General features: G+C 43.4%; 1 protein-coding gene and 1 long non-coding RNA gene across 4 annotated transcripts in view; one reads left to right on the top strand and one right to left on the bottom strand.

The window, feature by feature from the left end:
• The window catches only part of mgat4b (alpha-1,3-mannosyl-glycoprotein 4-beta-N-acetylglucosaminyltransferase B), a 22,860-nt gene extending 11,070 nt beyond the window's left edge, over window positions 1-11,790 (top strand). Inside the window, exons 3-15 of one of the 2 annotated variants that reach the window (XM_088989903.1) lie at window positions 22-165; window positions 396-529; window positions 2,330-2,376; window positions 2,672-2,785; window positions 3,168-3,243; window positions 3,329-3,443; window positions 4,898-5,028; window positions 5,629-5,736; window positions 5,805-5,998; window positions 7,508-7,586; window positions 7,667-7,754; window positions 9,773-9,885; window positions 10,964-11,790. In XM_088989903.1, coding sequence (XP_088846029.1) covers window positions 22-165; window positions 396-529; window positions 2,330-2,376; window positions 2,672-2,785; window positions 3,168-3,243; window positions 3,329-3,443; window positions 4,898-5,028; window positions 5,629-5,736; window positions 5,805-5,998; window positions 7,508-7,586; window positions 7,667-7,754; window positions 9,773-9,885; window positions 10,964-10,987 — 1,367 coding nt within the window. In that variant the 3' untranslated portion in view covers window positions 10,988-11,790. Of the gene's footprint in view, window positions 1-21; window positions 166-395; window positions 530-2,329; window positions 2,377-2,671; window positions 2,786-3,167; window positions 3,244-3,328; window positions 3,444-4,897; window positions 5,029-5,628; window positions 5,737-5,804; window positions 5,999-7,507; window positions 7,587-7,666; window positions 7,755-9,772; window positions 10,927-10,963 lie in introns of those variants that run through there. The other variant, XM_088989904.1, reaches the window with a different exon arrangement.
• The window catches only part of LOC148901850 (uncharacterized), a 21,579-nt gene extending 4,355 nt beyond the window's left edge, over window positions 1-17,224 (bottom strand). The window contains exons 1-3 of one of the 2 annotated variants that reach the window (XR_016114197.1): window positions 13,784-17,224; window positions 13,461-13,740; window positions 9,736-9,908 (exon numbers count right to left, since the gene is read on the bottom strand). This is a non-coding gene — a long non-coding RNA (uncharacterized LOC148901850). Of the gene's footprint in view, window positions 1-9,735; window positions 9,909-13,460 lie in introns of both variants that reach the window. The other variant, XR_016114196.1, reaches the window with a different exon arrangement.
• Between the last annotated feature and the right edge of the window lie 6 nt (window positions 17,225-17,230).

Genomic DNA, 17,230 nt, shown 5'->3' with positions numbered 1-17,230 from the left:
ACTGGTTAATATCATTTCCAGAGGAGACCAGGATGAAGTTGTGGAACGTGAACATCAGCAAGAATTTTCTTCAGCTTCCCACTGTCCTCCATCATCTTCCTCACCTCATCAACAGAGAAGATAGCCTTCAACCTGCCATCCACGTGGGACAAGGACGCACCGGAGGTACGTTGAGCCTTCTGTTGTCCCGTGTGTGTCTATCCATCTGCCTATTGATGTGCTCATGTTGCGTGAAGGAAGGCATGTCCTTACTCCACTGAAAACAACCAGAATGTCTTCTAATAGGATCCAGTTAACCAATATGCTATAGCCTGGGTATTTTAATTCTGTTGCATTATTGGGTGTACAGAGTCAACTTGGTGTGTGTGTGTTTGCGGGCGTGTGTGTGCGTGCAGTTTCCATTGTGATGGGCGTTCCTAGCGTGAAGCGGGAGGTCCACTCATACTTGACGGAAACGCTCAACTCTCTGATGTCACAACTCAGCGCCGCAGAGAAGGATGACTGCGTCATCGTTGTCCTGATCGCCGAGGTCAGCCCATCACAGCAGTGTCTGTGTCTGCGCGTGTCTGCACGGGCGTGAGCTTGCGTGAATATTTTGTAAAGGTCAATCATTTGGCTAATGAACCAACACACACAGTGTTAATGTCTGTATTTAGTGGATGTGTTAATGCTTAGTTAATGCTTAGAATAAGAGAAAGAAACCAAAAAAGAGAAGGAAGGGACGTGATTAGGAATGAAGCTATGAAAGAAGGAATGAAGGAAAGAAGGAAGGAAAGAAAGGAAGGAAGCAGATTAACTCATTTACTACCAGACGACATGCAAATATATGTCCACTCCAGTGCCAGGGTATTTGTCATTTTCACTGAAATTGCAGGACTCACAGAATAAAGGTAACATCTGACTTACGTTCCAACCAAACGGTCGTAAGTCAAAATCCATTCAAAATGTGGAATAGGCACTCGGTGCTAAAATGACTTATACACGATCTAATTCGGACGCCACAGGGGCGGGCGGGTGTGGTTCTGGGTCGCCGGTGTTCTACCTCTCCCCGACCGTACCCCGCTCTCCGCGCCAATGCGCGGCCCGACCCCGCGGCCGCCCACGGCGTCAACGCGCACGCCCCCCCTCCCCTCCCCCCACAGCAGAACTATCTCACAGGTGGCGGCGCCGGCCGTGGGCCAATGCGCCGTTCTGTGTCCTGCGCGCGCAATTGCCGATGCCCGAGCACCGACCTGCGTCGGTGGACACTCCCCCCTCTCGTGCCATCACGCAGTCAATTGCTGTGCGAGAGTGAGATGCTGGCTGGCTGTCACACGCGGTACCAGGCGTAGAAACCAAATAAAAAAAATAAGGTCTGCCGGTTGTAGTCGTAAGTCAAGCCGGTCGTAAGTCGGATGTTACCCGTAATGAGTTTTAGGACTACATAATCATTCAATGCAGAAGAAACATTACTCTCTTTTTTCATCAGAAAAAAAGTTTCTTTCAAGCGTACTTAGTTGAATCGACATGGAGACAATGTAGAGTTATCTGCATTGAAAGTGGGGGCGGCTGTACAAATGGTAAATGCTGACCCCTCGTGGGAGGGGTAAACACTGCATGAACAAATTTGGGAATGGCGCTCCACGTCATGCTTTTCAATTTCCAAATGAATTCGAGAATGAAAGTGAATTAATTAAGATGAAATGAAATGAAGAAAGAAGCAAAGAAAGAAGGAATATTGGGCATGACCTTGTGTTGCCAAAGAAGTTATTGCTTTCGGGTTTCTGGAATTTTCATTTGTCACATGATGACGCCGTGCGACATTTGGCAGCCTTTATTTGTTCTTTGAGCTATCAAACCATCAGACACAATTTTCCCTCCTTGCCATAGACACACACACACACACACACACACACACACACACACACACACACACACACACACACACACACACACCCTTGAAAAACAAGTTGATGACAATTTAATTTCCACCTCCTGCTCAGCCAATCAGGAAATGAGCAGTCCGGTGATGTGGGCGGCATCCCGGTTTTGAGGTCACGCTGAGGTCATGCAGCTGAGTCACCGCCCGTTTTAGTGTCCTCGGCAGCCCAGAGGGGTGGAGCTTACAGTTTTGCGACCCGTTGCTGGCATCACAGCCGCTGCTGCCCTTAATCAACTACACATGCGCTCACTCATTATAAAATATTTTTCCAACTTTTTACTGACCTGTGTGTGTGTGTGTGTGTGTGTGTGTGTGTGCGTGCGTGCGTGTGTGTGTGTGTGTGTGTGTGTGTGTGTGTGTGTGTGTGTGTGTGTGTGTGTGTGTGTGTGTGTGTGTGTGTGTGCGCAGGCAGACCATCAGTACGCCGTGAGCGTGGCAGACAATCTGAAGCTCCTGTGAGTGGTCTGCATAGTGGGATGTTGTTACCATGGCAACAAACTCCTTCACATCCTGTCTGCTGTTTCATCTCCGCTTCGAGTGCTTGCATGTGTGTGCGTGCGCGCATGTGCGTGTGTACTTTTGTGTATCATTTTGTCCTTTCTTGCTTTGTCTCTTTGTGTGTCCTTTCCTGCTTTGTTCCTCCTCACTGTCCATCCAGCTCCTCATCTTGCTCGTCCAGAACTCCCCTCCTGTTTTTCCTCAAACGTTCCTTCGAGGTTCTTTTGACCAGCAAAGACGATTCTGTGTCAGTTTCCCATCAGAGATCCAGTCGGGCCTGTTGGAAGTGGTCTCGCCGTCGGTCAACTTCTATCCGGACTTCTCGCATCTGCGAGAATCTTTTGGAGACCCCAAGGAGAGAGTCAGGTGGGCCGCTGCAAAAATCACCATGCTCTGTGAAGGTTGTTGGTCTGTGTTGATGAGAAGCTGTCACGTCTTACACTTTTTAGAGAAACAAATTCTGAAATGGAATGACAACTTAATGTGAACCGAAATGTCGTAAGAATCAAAATGGAATGAAGAGAAAAGTGAGAAGGGAAAGATGGGGGAAAGGGAAGTGGAAGTGATAGAAGGAAAGAAGAAAAACAGAGATGAACGCAACTATTGTCACATGATGACATAATGTGACATGATCATGTGACCTTTTTGAACTTCTTTCCGATTTTTTTCACCTTATGAAGTCATATGGCTGTCATAAGGCAACTAGAGTACAACGTGCTGATTGGCTGATGTGACATTTGTGGAACAGGTGGCGCACCAAGCAGAATCTCGACTACTGTTTCCTCATGATGTACGCACGCTCCAAAGGAACCTACTATGTGCAGGTATACACACACACACATACACACACACACACGCACACACAAGTGCACGCTCACGTGTGTGTTCGTGTGTGTGTGTGTGTATCAGCTGGAGGATGACATTGTAGCGCGGCCCACCTACTTGAGCACCATGAAGAACTTTGCCTTGCAGCAGCCGTCCGAGGAATGGATGATCCTGGAATTCTCACAGCTCGGCTTCATCGGTAAGTCCATCATCAATCCAACACCCGCGTCAAAAATGAATAAAGCTCAACCAGTGTGCAACAAATGCACGAACCACAGCAAAATAATTAGATACGAATGCAATAATCAAACAACAAATCCATTACAGTTAATAAGCAGCTATTACAACAATTGAGCCACTACATCTACTACACAACAAATACACAACCCTAACCATAGCATGTTTAAAGGACAACCGACATCACTTTTTTGTTTCTTAACTGACATCAGAAAAAGTTTTATAGCATCTAAAATACCCAAAACACGCAGTATGATATTTTTAGTCAAATGCAAAACAACAATAAAAATGACTTAAAGTGTCCAAAATCTGCAAAAAAATTTCAGAAAGTCCCGCCCCCAGTTCGTGACGTCACGCCAAGACGTATTGCATTGCTGGAGAATAAAAACAATTCGGAGAATATTCTTGCTATTCGGAGAATATGCGGATAATATGCTTTCTTGTTACAGATCCAGTTATGAATATGAGTCAAATAGTTCTGAAGAGGAAAGCATATATGTTTGCAATCAATTAAAGAATTTATTCCAGGCCATTTTGAGGCAACATTGGGGAGAAACGATCACCAGAAAAGAGGCACAAAATGGCGACCTCCTGTGGCGACCTCCGTTTCCACAGGCTGATAAATTCCTTATATGGAGCTTGGACACCCTCTTCTGGCTGCTTTTGGGTGCAACACAAGGTTTTCAGACCAAACAATACAGCAAAATACATTGACGTGATGGAAGGACTGCTACAATGTGTCTTTTTTCGGTCAGGGGGCATTCGTTTAATGACGTCACCAATTCAAAAACAAGACTTCCTGAATATTCAGCGCGAGTCTTAAAACGTAAAATATAGCTATATGCGGTGGAATCTTTTTAAAATAGGCTCAGTAGAAGTCATTTGAAGCCATTTTACAAATTATGGACACAACTTGTCCGGAGACATCGGGTGTCCTTTAATGAACCATAAAAAACATTAAATCCACAATTACTGCTGATGAAAATTATCCTGTGACTGACTAGCAAATAGTTCAGGGTGTACCTTGGTGACTGTTAGAAGACTCCTTGGATAGGATCCAGCATGCCTGAGAGAAAGAAGAGAGAGAGAGAGAGAGAGAGAGAGAGAGAGAGAGAGAGAGAGAGAGAGAGAGAGAGAGAGAGAGAGAGAGAGAGAGAGAGAGAGAGAGAGAGAGAGAGAGAGAGAGAGAGAGAGAGAGAGAGAGAGAGAGAGAGAGAGAGAGAGAGAGAGAGAGAGAGAGAGAGAGAGAGAGAGAGAGAGAGATGTGTAGGTATGTGTATGTATGTGTATATACTGAAAGATGTACAAGAATGCATGTAGAGAAATGCAAATACAATATACAGTATAAAATACATAGTATATTCATGTGTAACAACGCCAGCCGGGCACTGACTTTCTACATTTGCACACGCGCAGGTAAGATGTTCAAGTCCTCCGACTTGTCTCTGATCGTGGAGTTCATGTTGATGTTCTACAAAGACAAACCCATCGACTGGCTACTGGACCACATCATGTGGGTGAAAGTCTGCAACCCAGAAAAGGACGCGGTCAGTCCCCTGATTATTCAAAACATCCTCAACATGACCTCACACTTTTTCCCACGTGCCAAAAAAGCTTTTTACGGATAAAGAAATCTCTTCAATGTCAACAACAGGCTCAATGGGGTCTTTATGTGAGGTCAAACAGAGACAAGCAGCCATAATTTACACTTATAATAGCAAGTGAGCTAATGGGCCGAATGGCTTGAAATATTAATTTGTATTCGGCTATTTAAATTGAATGTGACGAAATGTTTGTTGAAAGTATATTTCTGCATCTGATATAATAAGAATAACTGACATGGCTGAAATTCAGAAATCACTAAAACCAAGATTGGTTCAAGTGTCGCTGGGGCTTATGGGGCACATGTTGTTTTGATGTGTAAACATCTAGCTAGCTAGCACATTGTAGCCTCTTTAGTTCTGTCTCACAAAATGACTCAAAGAAAAGCCAAGCAAACACTTTCTCTCTGCCTGTGAGGTCTACCACCACCTACCTTTCACTGAGATTATCAAAATTAATGTACCTATTTTGTATTGTTTTATTTTTTTGTTCCACATCACCCATCACAACCATACAAACAAATCTTGCCGTTTTGCATTCCCCAGAAACATTGCGACCGTCAAAAAGCCAACCTGAGGATTCGCTTCAAGCCGTCGCTCTTCCAGCATGTGGGAACACACTCCTCGCTGGCCGGGAAGATACAGAAACTCAAGGTGATGAACGTCGCCATCAACAGAAAAGTAAACGTCAACCCTCACCAACGTGAGGGTTTTGCCTTTAGGACAAGGACTTTGGGAAGCAGAGCCTCCATAAAGGCCACGCCAACCCGCTGGCCGATGTCACCACCAGCCTCAAGACGTATCAGCACTTTACCCTGGAGAAGGCCTACCTTGGCGAGGACTTTTTCTGGGCCTTTACCCCAGTGGCGGGCGACTTCATCCGGATACGCTTCTTCACACCCGTGCGCATCGAAAGGTTGGTACTTTGAGGGAGTGGGGAGGATGCCGGGTTTGCTTTGAGATGTTTTGCTATTTTCCACACTCCATTACAAAAAATAATACAAAACAAACATCTTGCAACAAACCATTTAAATCGATTTGTGAAAAAATATCTGGTAGACTATGTTTGGAAAAATGAGATTTTTACCCAGTAGGGATTGTTGTTTCTTAGTACTATTGGATTGTATTAGCCAATATTAGTCTCTCAGTGGAAAAATTTACATTTCACAACAGCAAAGTTATGAAAGGAAGAGGAAAGGAAAGAAGGAAGTAGAAAAGCAAAATACAAGAACTACTGGATAGGCAGCCACTCTGGCGGCACAATCTTGAAGTAAAAAAAAAAAAATAAAAAAAATAATGTGACACAACACAAAAGACTTAGACAGTCATTCAGTCTTAATCACTTTCTGCACCCTCTTTGTTGTATGAAGCAGTTTTAGATGAAAGAGGAGAGGATCAAAGCATCCTTTTCACCAGTGGATCAGATACGTCATGGTGAAAAGTGCACGTCTACTACAAGCTAAATGTTGAAAGCAAACTAGCATCCATTGAGGAAAAGAAATTGTCTCATATCTATTGTCCCACATAAATCCGCTTCAATTCCAAGCCTCGACTGTTGCACATACACATAGGCGCTCTGCGCTGACGCTCCTTCTCATCGCAGGCTCCACAAGCCATGCATCCATCCAGCCGCAGACTGTCTAACAGAACAGACCTTTTCGCTGAACAAAGCGAGGCTGTGAAAATGCTGCCCACGACAAGCGCAAAAAAGCACAATCACCCCAGAGCTGTCCAGCGATGACAGTCAAATGGCACCGACATTCCTCATAATCAAAAACGGTGCTGGGATATTCATGCTGCTGAAAAGGAGTAACCTGTTGGGTTATTTTTTATCGTTCGCCCTTGGTTCATTGCTTCGACGGGTGTTGATGGAGATCGATGGTTAAATCATCAGGGAGCCAGGACTTGAACAGAAAGTTGATTTAATTTGGAGAGCACGGGCATTGTAGTGTCACGGAGGAGGGAGCGCATGGCGAGAGAGAGAGACGAACGGGCTGCAGGAGTATTTATGCGGCACATAGTAGTGACGCGACAGGATGTGACGTAATAAAAATGCGACAACGTGTAAAGGAAGGCAGGATATGACATACGAGGAAGTTCAAAATGTAAACAAAGATTACAGAGCGATGTTTAGAGATGTTTGTATGGCGAATTACCCTAACAAACCGCTCAGCACAGTCTCCTCCTTGATGAATGTCATGGCCAGAAAATGCTGAAAAACAATCCGTATCTGTTCCACACGACTCACAACAACAAAAAGTGACAAAAGAAAACACAAAACCCACAAAAAAAAGCAAGCCTCGTGAGAGCGCTTGCTGACGGCTGCCATTTGGGCGCCATCTTGAACTACGTTATTTATGGGGAGAAGCAGGTTTTGGATGTCTGTGTCATATATTGAGGAAGCTAAAATGTCTCAACATTCCAGGTATTTCTTCCGAAGTGGGAATATTGAGCATCCAGGGGACAAACTGGTCAACACGTCAGTCGAGGTTCTCCCATTTGATGTGAGACGTTTAATTCATCTTTCAAACACAATAAATGAGGAATCCAGAGTGTGACCTGGCAAACTTTGACTGTTTTCTAGACCATTCAGGCAGACAAAGAAGCCTTGACTGACGGGAAGGACAAAAGTCAGAAATACCATCGGACAGAGGATGGATTCATCCGGATTGGTCAGTCAACATCTCCTCCTCCTCTTCTTCTTCTTCTTCTTCTTCTTCTGCATTGATGCATTCGGAATCATTCACTCATTTCCTATATCCGAATCAGCACAAACAGATTTTAAATTGACATTTTATGGAACTATCCAAGTCACACATGTAAAAAGTAGCCTATAAAGTGAAATATAACTGAACTTATCTTCTTTTCCAATCACAACTTTAATGTCTCATGAGGATGTCGTTGACCAACAAATGACATCATCATAAGCAACGCGATCCCGATGTTTGAATACTTCATGGATTGAAAAATGATCCTTGTGGGACTCCTCCGCTGACAAGCACTATCACACTAAACCCAGTATTGACCCCCTCAACCACCAAAAAGCATCAAAACCCACGAAAAATCATGATCTCTTATTGAATCCAATGATTGCGTACGTGCACGTGCGCCAGAAGCAATAAAACACACACACACATCCCAGCAGCAGCCATCAAGGTAATCCCATTAGTGCTCACATGCTTCCTGAGATGGTAAGAAGACCTCACACAGGGAAGCACGTGGATAATGATGAATGCAGACCCTAACCTCAGCCACCATCAACATCGGCCCATCCCCAGAACGGCTGTGCACTAATCACATATAAGCATCAGCTTTGCTTTAATGGACTAGCATGGAATACGACATGAAAGGTCTCCTTACGTATGACACACGCAAACATACGGCGAAGACCTCAACTCAGCGGTCAGTGGTGTTTGACTCGACTGTCCATTCAGATTTCTCAATCACAAGGGTCTCTTCACCATTCCTTCATAATCTCGAGGCGCTGGTGACGTTGGCATCTCGGCAATTATGGTTGGAGTTTGAGTCCGAGTCGTTACCGTTTACGTGTTTTGGCAAGAACACGGCCCGCCTCGTAAGAATCAACACATGGTTGGTTTGAGCAGCAGGGGTTCTTCAGAACTTATAGTATGTTCACAAATAGTGGAGGAGCTCTTGACATGTGCTGGGATGATTTCAGTTTGTGGGATAGTGTATTAAGAATTCAAGAGATGGCGAGGCCTATTCCACAATTGAAGCTTTCATTCACAACCGCAGGCAGCAGTAAACCTCCAGGCAATACTCAGCCATCATCAGCGTAAACATCCTGGAGCTGCTAAAGACAGGCTTTCACAATAAAAAGCATGCCGGCGCCACCTGGTTGAAAAATATATTTTTTTTCTCTCATCCTGACTGGTTCTCACTCACACAATCACAAATGAAAGACAATTGATATCGATTCACATTCATGCATTTTTAGTCATGGCGGGCCGTGGATTTCATTGCTAGGACTTCAGTCGTGCTACGTCTGAATCAATCCAGACTGAAAAAAGTGTGGTGTGATTCACTACAAGTCTACTAGAGGGCACCATCAGCCAGGAAAAAAAAACTGACCGACCTTTCTTAATGATTTTTTTTTCTTGAAAAGCCACCTTGAAGATAGCTTTAACAGTAAATCTCCAACAAAATCCATTTCTTCTTCCCCTTCAGCCATTGTGGGTTTACAAAACTGCTATTAAATCAACACAATATATTTCCTTATGCAGCTCTCTACCGATACAGTGTGCTAGCTCTGGCCAGTATGTTCTTGTCACTAGCGGCTTGTGATCAGAACAGTTTTTGCAAACTGTGATTTCAGAGTTTGTCAGTGTTCATTTATGGTCCCAAATGTTTGCAAAGAGCCCGCAAGATGTTCGCCTATCCTCTTCTTATCGCAAGGGACATTTGAACATGTTAAAAAACTGTCCAGATGATTTTGTACACTCCCAATTGTTTGTATTATTACTTTGGGATGATAGTGGAGCGATAAAGAGGTGGATTGCATTGGGAAAGTTCCCACTCAAGGCCCAGGCATCAAATGTAATACAGCCCGCCGCTGTCCTTGCAGCAATCAATAAATATATTGAGAAATCCCCCAAAAGGCTTTTAGACCGCTCATATTCCAACAGAGCTTACCCATTGATTCTCTTCTCACTCTGCCGTCTTCTCTCAGGAATGTTCCAGAAAGGCATCGCAGAGGGGGAAGTGGATCCCACCTTCGGACCCTTGGAGGCCATTCGTCTCAGCGTCGTCAGCGACTCTCCCGTTTGGATCATCCTCAGTGAGGTCGGACTGCCCGTGCGTTGCTTCTAAAAATGCAAGGAATCCAATGGAAATTTAACATCTTCCTACCTGTAATCGAACATTTTGATCAATTCATTTCTGGATTACAATTGCTCAAATTTAATGTGTTGATTCCAGGGCTGTTCCAAAAGGTGAATGTGTTGATTCCTGGAAATCTCTCCACACACAGAATTGATTTTCAACATCTGGGATTTAATTTATCTATTCCATGAATTTGACCACTTATTTTTAATTACATTAATTAATTTCATTTTATTCAATTTGATTCATTAATTTAAACAGTTCATTCTGGAAATTGTTCATGTTTGGAATGTAACATTTAATTGCATGAAAATTGAGAGCACATGTGAAATGTAGTTCATTAAATCATCTTCAATCCGTTCATACTATAAAATTACGGAAGAGGATTAGGACCACTGAAGAAAAAAATATGGTTGGCAGAATTCTGACTTTAAAGTGAGAATTCTGAGAATAAAGTCAGAATTCTCACTTTAAAGTCTATTCTCAGAATTCTGACTTTACAGTCAGAATTCTGACTTCATTCTCAGTTCTGACTTTTTTTCAGAATTCTTACTTTAAAGTGAGTGACTATTATTACTTATTTGACAACAAAGCTGACTTTGACTTTAAAGTCAGAATTCTCACTTTAAAGTAAGAATTCTGAGAATAAAGTCAGAATCTTGCCAACCTTTTTTTTCTTCATTGGCTCTAATCCTCTTCCCTAATAAAATAAATCCTTTTAAAGATCTAAATTAAATTATTGTAATTGAAAACGTTGGATGCATTTAAACATTTAAAGTCTATGCATGTGAAATTTATATTTTGATTCCTTACATTACATTACTCCTGGAATATAAGATTTTAAGTCTACATGGGTTGATGTAAAAAAACCATTGATTTCTTTAATAGTGTAATGATGATGATGATGATGATGATGATGATGATGATGATGATGATGATGATGATGATGATGATGATGATGATGATGACGATGATGATGATGATGACGATGATGATGATGAATGTGATTGTCCAGTGTGTTGTCTGTTTTCTTCATAAGATTTTCATCAAAAAAGTGGAGTGACGAGTGACCGAGGGACTCCGGTCTTGAAGACTGTCTTGGGGCCCCTCCTTCTTGCTCAGTCAAGCCTCCCAACCTCCACAGTGCCACAGCGCCACCATCTGGTTGCGTCTGCCCCCCCGAAGGTAGAAAAAGCTCAGTCAGGTGGATGCAACGTCACGCGACAACTAGTTGAGGTCATGTTGAACGTTCTGATACCCATATGGTGGTTGGGGAAGGACCGACATCAGATGGTGATGGCAAAGTTCATGACGGTGCCATTTTTGACGTCCTATTCTCAGGCCCAAGCCATCTGGATGTCACATGTAGCTGATAGTCGCAATCCTTTGCTGAGACTGATTTTAACAGAGGTCACATCTTGCGAAGAGTTCGTTAGCTTCCTCATCCAAATGTTGGGGTTGACTTACTGTGTGCCTTTACAAGGCTGTACACTGGAGAATCAGACGCAGGGACTGACAGACATGCAATTCCCACTGGAAGAGCGATGGTCCACATGACATCAGATCACGACCTTCTCTGCTCCAGTCACGTGACAGATGAGAAATGTTCACATGACAGCAACAACACACACACCGTTGGAAGGATGCCATGCTGATCCCTGCTCAGAATGAACTCTTTACTGTACTTTGCTGGAAACTACTTTGTACTCCCAACTGTTAATTAAGAGGAATTACTCTGCTTTAGAGAGGTACTTTTCTGTACTTGACACTTTTCTACTTTTATGTCACATCTAGTTTCTTGTCATATTAGTAGCTAATGAAAGGATAAATTATTAAAAGAATCATCAATAAAAGGTTTGAATTGCATTGTCTTCTTGTTAAAAGATGGATTGGTTTACAAACAACTGAGTTTTTTGTGTGCAATTTTAGACATTTCACTTGCATCATTACAAAAACTATTGATGTCCACTAAAATACTATTCTTCATTTTGTCTTGACTTCAACTAAAGTGGGGTTTCAAACTACTTTTTTTCACAGCTCATGTTCTGGTTACTGTTTCCCTGATGATTGAAGGTGTGGTGATTGAAACTAGATAAAGACATCAGGTATAACAGATTGTTCAACTATGGTTTAAATTACTGTAATGAGGGGTTTGGTAACAAGACAGTACTGAAAATATCTATTTTGTAAGATTCGAGAGTTACAAAAGTTGGTTGATATTTGAGCATGCATTGTGGGAAACGACACCTTTGACTTGCTTACAACATAAACAAATCAAACATGGGGTCCCTAAAAAAATAATTTTGTGTGCCTTATCGGGCTCCCACGCCTTGAGTTTTACACTAGGAAACCCACGGGCAGATCATGCAGGCCGCACACAGAAAGACCAGAGGAGGACTCAAACCCGATACCACTGCATTTGTGAGGTCAACACGCTCGCCATTGTTTCAAAGCGCCACTCACTACGTACATTTACACACACCCAATTTCAACGAAGTTTGGCGTTGTGCTAAACCACAAAAAATAATACAGTACAATCATGTACAACCTATATTTAATTAAATACATTACAAATACAAGCTATTTACTGTTGAAACATATTTAAATAAGACTATTTTAAAAATAGACCAACACGTCATAATGGCCGGTTCCGACAAACTGCTGTAACGACCAATCAAACATTGACAGCCATTGCCAGTTTGACCAATCAGAGCTGTCCACGAGTTGCAGCTCCCCGTTCGACCAATGGGTCAGTGAAAGTTGACAGAAAACGTTACACCGTCGTTCTCGTCGACTAATCAGAAGCAGGCAGAGGCGTTGTTGAAAAACTATCCAATAATCCCACGTGATTGTAGACGGCAGTTCCCAAGCAGGCGGCTGAGGTGAGTTTATTTTACCAAATAAATGGCGGTTGATTGCTTCACGCACTCAATGCGTCGAGTCTTATTAAGCGTAGGTTTACGATCTGCTTCTGTATATTATATGTGTGTTTCACATTGGCGCGAGAAAGTCGAGGTTTGGGTGTTCTATGGAGAAACCAAGTGAGGTTAACCGATCTGGCCCGCTAATGCTAATGTGCTACATATCGCGAGTTAGCCACCTAGCTGTTCACGACTGGACGATGAAACTTCCGGATGTTCACTTCAGTTAGAATGAGGAATTCAGCTTTGGCTGGCAGAAAAATGTTTTGTGACGGCAGATAAGTGACAATAAGGCATGGCACCACTAATGTCGGAAATAGCCCTTTAAATATCTGGTGTAGTGCATTTCGGTTTAACTATTATTTTTTACGGTTTATTTATCAATCCAAATGATTTTTGACCACTATTCTTTTTTTATTTTCGTGTTTTTAGCAGTAGTTTATTAAGTTGAGATGCGACGACTCATTTTTCGAGGGGTCCTTTCAACATATCATTTGGGATCCAACGCTAACTGGCATATCGCGATATTGACGTTTCAACGACATCCGTGTCGTCATAATGCATATTAAAAGCAGAACATCACCGTCACAAAATAAAACGTGACTTTAAGCCTACCGTTCGCAGTGTTGTGATCAGCGTAGATCCGGATACGTTGATCTGCTGAGCCAATATGAAAGCATGACAACAAAATGACTAGGCAAGTACATGTTTGAGGTCGTTATTATCCACAAAACGACACTCGTGCTGCTGTTTCCTGTATCATCTTTTCTTAAAATTACATTTAACAGATCTTAGTCGCATATAGGTCCAAACATTTACAGTTGTGTGAAGTCCTGTTCTTCCTCCTCATGCAAAGAGGCAGTGTTGCTGTTGCCATTAAATGGTATCAACTCATCTTGTAAAAGCTCCTACACGAGTTTCTAGTGTTGATTTAGCACGAGTTAAGAAACAAGATCCGACTGTCGTTTGTTTGCCTCAACCTTGCTTTGTCTTGACGTTGAAGACCTACTGTTGCTGCAGGGTTATAGAAATAAAATTGCCGCAGATGTTCAGTTTTGAATAAGGGGGTGGAAATTAAAACGTTTTTCGATTGATTGATTCTACAAAATAGTTGAAGGATTGATCGATGATCATAATAATTATGCATAATAATGTTGCAACCCTTATGTCCTCATATGGTCAGTTTAGCCAGACAAAACACACAACCTTGAATATAGCTAACACGTTAAGCCATTTCTAGTTTTTCATCCAACAGCGTTGCAATTGGGATTCTTATGTTTTTTGTTCGCCTATTTTGCTTTCTCTGGCACCATACTGACTATTGCTAATTTAGAGGCACCTCCACAAAAAAGCACAATTAAGTCAAAGGCATCCATGCCAATGTTTTTGAACTCAAGTTTCTTAAAAATTACATGGACACATGGTTGCCAGTTAAATTGTGGTGAGTAGTGAACCTGTAACTGGCCCATTGAAAAAGTGGTCTGTGACACCATTGACTGTTATCTCTGACGGGGTTGCTAGGAGACCAGCGACCGGTCCACATGTTTGCATCCAGTCTGTCTGGTGGATCAGGTTCAGCTTGGTCAGGATACACGATGTCAGGAATACTTGAATCTAAGAACGGGGGCAGGGGGCATGTGGTGTTTAATTCATGCCAAAATCTGTATTCTTACACACAATGATTGCAAAGTTAGATATTTGGTTTTTTTTGTGGTTTTAATAGTTAAGTCATATTAACATGGCTGTATTTCTTGAAACTTGTTTTCTCTCAGGTTACGGGTAACTGTTGTTTCAAAGCACATGCAAAAAATCTGGAATGTGGGGATCACAAAGGGACATCCCCAAAATATTCTTGTTCTTGTTTAGCTGTTCTTCCTCCTGTTGCATCACTGATGTAAAGCCTTGTTCTATCGATATCGGTTATATTGATAGTACTGCATATTACGATACTATTTTCATTTCCCGGCAAGTATCTAGTCTTTTATGTATAATTAGTTCAGTTTAGTACGATACCGGGTTATTATGATAATCTGGTTACTACGGTGCCCTTTTCATCTCCCACCAGCCATTGTGCTCTGCTTACCACCATTAGCGATATCTGTATCGGTCACACCGTTGGTCACGTGACCAGCTTTCGTGTCTTGCACAGCATCTGAAACATACTGTAGTCTTCTTATACAGTATACAATTGTTCAAAACCAATTTCAACCATGGGGAAACGTAAGAATTGTGACCTCGGAAGAAAGTACCTCCTCAGCCCAATCAACTCTCCAAATGGAAAGATCCAGATTTCCCAGCCGCCCTTGAACCCATCTTCACAGCAAGACCCCTCGAGCCGAGCTGCCGATGGGCCGCCGCCACCACCCGTGGGCGCCCCGATCCCACCGTGAAACCTGCCGCACCCTGATGGCCAACACCGTCCAATTCGCCTGGCGACTCTGCAACTAGCTGCATCGTATATGTCCACGATCGGACATCGTATATGTCCACGATCGGACATCGTTGGACATCGCTTATGTCCATGAAAGGACTTCGGGAAGACGCTTCATGGCCGACTCGGCCGCCGACGTCAGCGTGCTTCCTCAGCGTCCTGCAGAGCGCCATGGCAGCGCAATCAACGCCACCGGCCTGTCCGTGCCCGGCAGCATGACCAACCCCACGCTCCTTCATCCTCACACTCCCTAATCGATTCCCCGACTCGACCGACCCCATGTGAACGACTCCGCGGTGAGAAGAGCTTCCGGAATCGACTCGACGGCCGTGAGGAAAGTTTCCATTGATCGACTCCAACTGGCAGTCGTAGCGCACACGTTGCGCGTGCTCCCGCTGCGCGTGCTCCCGCTGCGCATGCTCCCGTACAATGACTTCAGGCACCACCGAAACTTCCTCGGGAACCTCCCCACCGACGCCTGCCATGATGATCGACCGTCATCGTGCCTGGCCTCGTCATCGTGCCTGGCCTCTGCGTGTCGCTGTTATTTCTTTTTCCTTCATCGCCTTCCCCGACTTCAGATCCAGGAGAGGAGCCCTGTGGCGTCACTGGTGCGCACTGCAGCTTTAATGTCTTTCAATTCCTTGATCTCCTTGATGTGCGTCTCACCCTGACTCATGTATCACACGCTTGAAAATGGTATAAAAGCAGCTGTCGTGGGACAGAGAGGATCAGACTCATCTCGGACTCACAGACTCAAAGAGACTTGCAAAGCCCCGCACAGGCACGGGCGTCGGGCGGACGTCACGGCACGACTTGCTCGACTCCACGCCACGATCAAGCTCTGCGCGTCACCTGCCTGGGAGATCTGACAACGAACCTACTTACAAATAAAGAGAAACATCAAAGTCAAGGAGAATCCAACAAAGAGTAAATCCTCCATCGCGAAAGAGTTCAACGTGCCGCAAAATACTTTATCAATGTAAATAATGTAAACGTTGCAGTTTAAATACATGTATTTAATTGTTGTATTCAGATATATTTATCGCTTGCAATAATCACTGTATCACAGTAAGTACATGCTGGTGTTCGTGGTTTCTCTCGTGTGCACAATGTCGAGTTCTACTCAGAGTCACGATTGCAAGAGTGCGTTATGAAAATAATAAATGTTTTTATTTAATGTATAAGTATTTTTCACTTCACTACAGTACAAAAGCATGCTAGATACGCAATTCCTGAACTCAAGGAGAAAATTACATGCCATATCAAAGATCCCCCATTTATTGCCCCCTTTTAATGCAGTTTGGCACAGGATTGGATATATCGATAGTCCGGTTATATCTATTTTTTCCGACTCCCAAGAATATCGATATAACGAGACTTTACTGTATTTGGAAAAACAAAGCTTGAACGAAAATAAACCATGATGTTAATGATCAAATGAACATGAAAGGAATTATGTTCTGGCCTCCACCCACATTTCTATTAAACACACTCGCACAATATAATAAGCGCTCATGTGTGCCAGATGGCTGCCAAGCTAACCGACATTCCTATTGCCAATCCCACTAATCCCGTTAGTCTGATTAGCGTCTGTGGGCTAACAACCAAATCTTAAACCACTGCCGCCACCTTTTATGGGCAAATTGTCATGGAGTTCATGCGACTGTTGTTTCTATGGTTCCAGTCAAACTTCCCATCATGCATTGGTTTGTCATGTGTCCACGAGGGTAATCCCCTCAGACCTTTTGTGAATGTGTTCACATCTTTGTGTCTGTGTGTCTACATCGTGTGCACGCGTGTCCCATGGTGTGCTGATGTCACGAGGGTGGCTTGTATGCCCTGTGGGGGTGCCTGGTTACCATGGCACACATCCATTGCCACAGTAACTTGAAACATTTTATGCGTGTGTCTGAAAAAAAGCCTGTGATCTCTTCATTCCTTTCGAGGGCAG

This window comes from Hippocampus bargibanti, linkage group LG02, assembly GCF_051943395.1.
Source record: "Hippocampus bargibanti isolate YZ-2025 linkage group LG02, ASM5194339v1, whole genome shotgun sequence".
Classification (NCBI taxonomy): domain Eukaryota; kingdom Metazoa; phylum Chordata; class Actinopteri; order Syngnathiformes; family Syngnathidae; genus Hippocampus; species Hippocampus bargibanti.
Note: the sequence above shows the minus strand (reverse complement) of the source record. Positions and strands in the feature narration are given on the sequence as shown.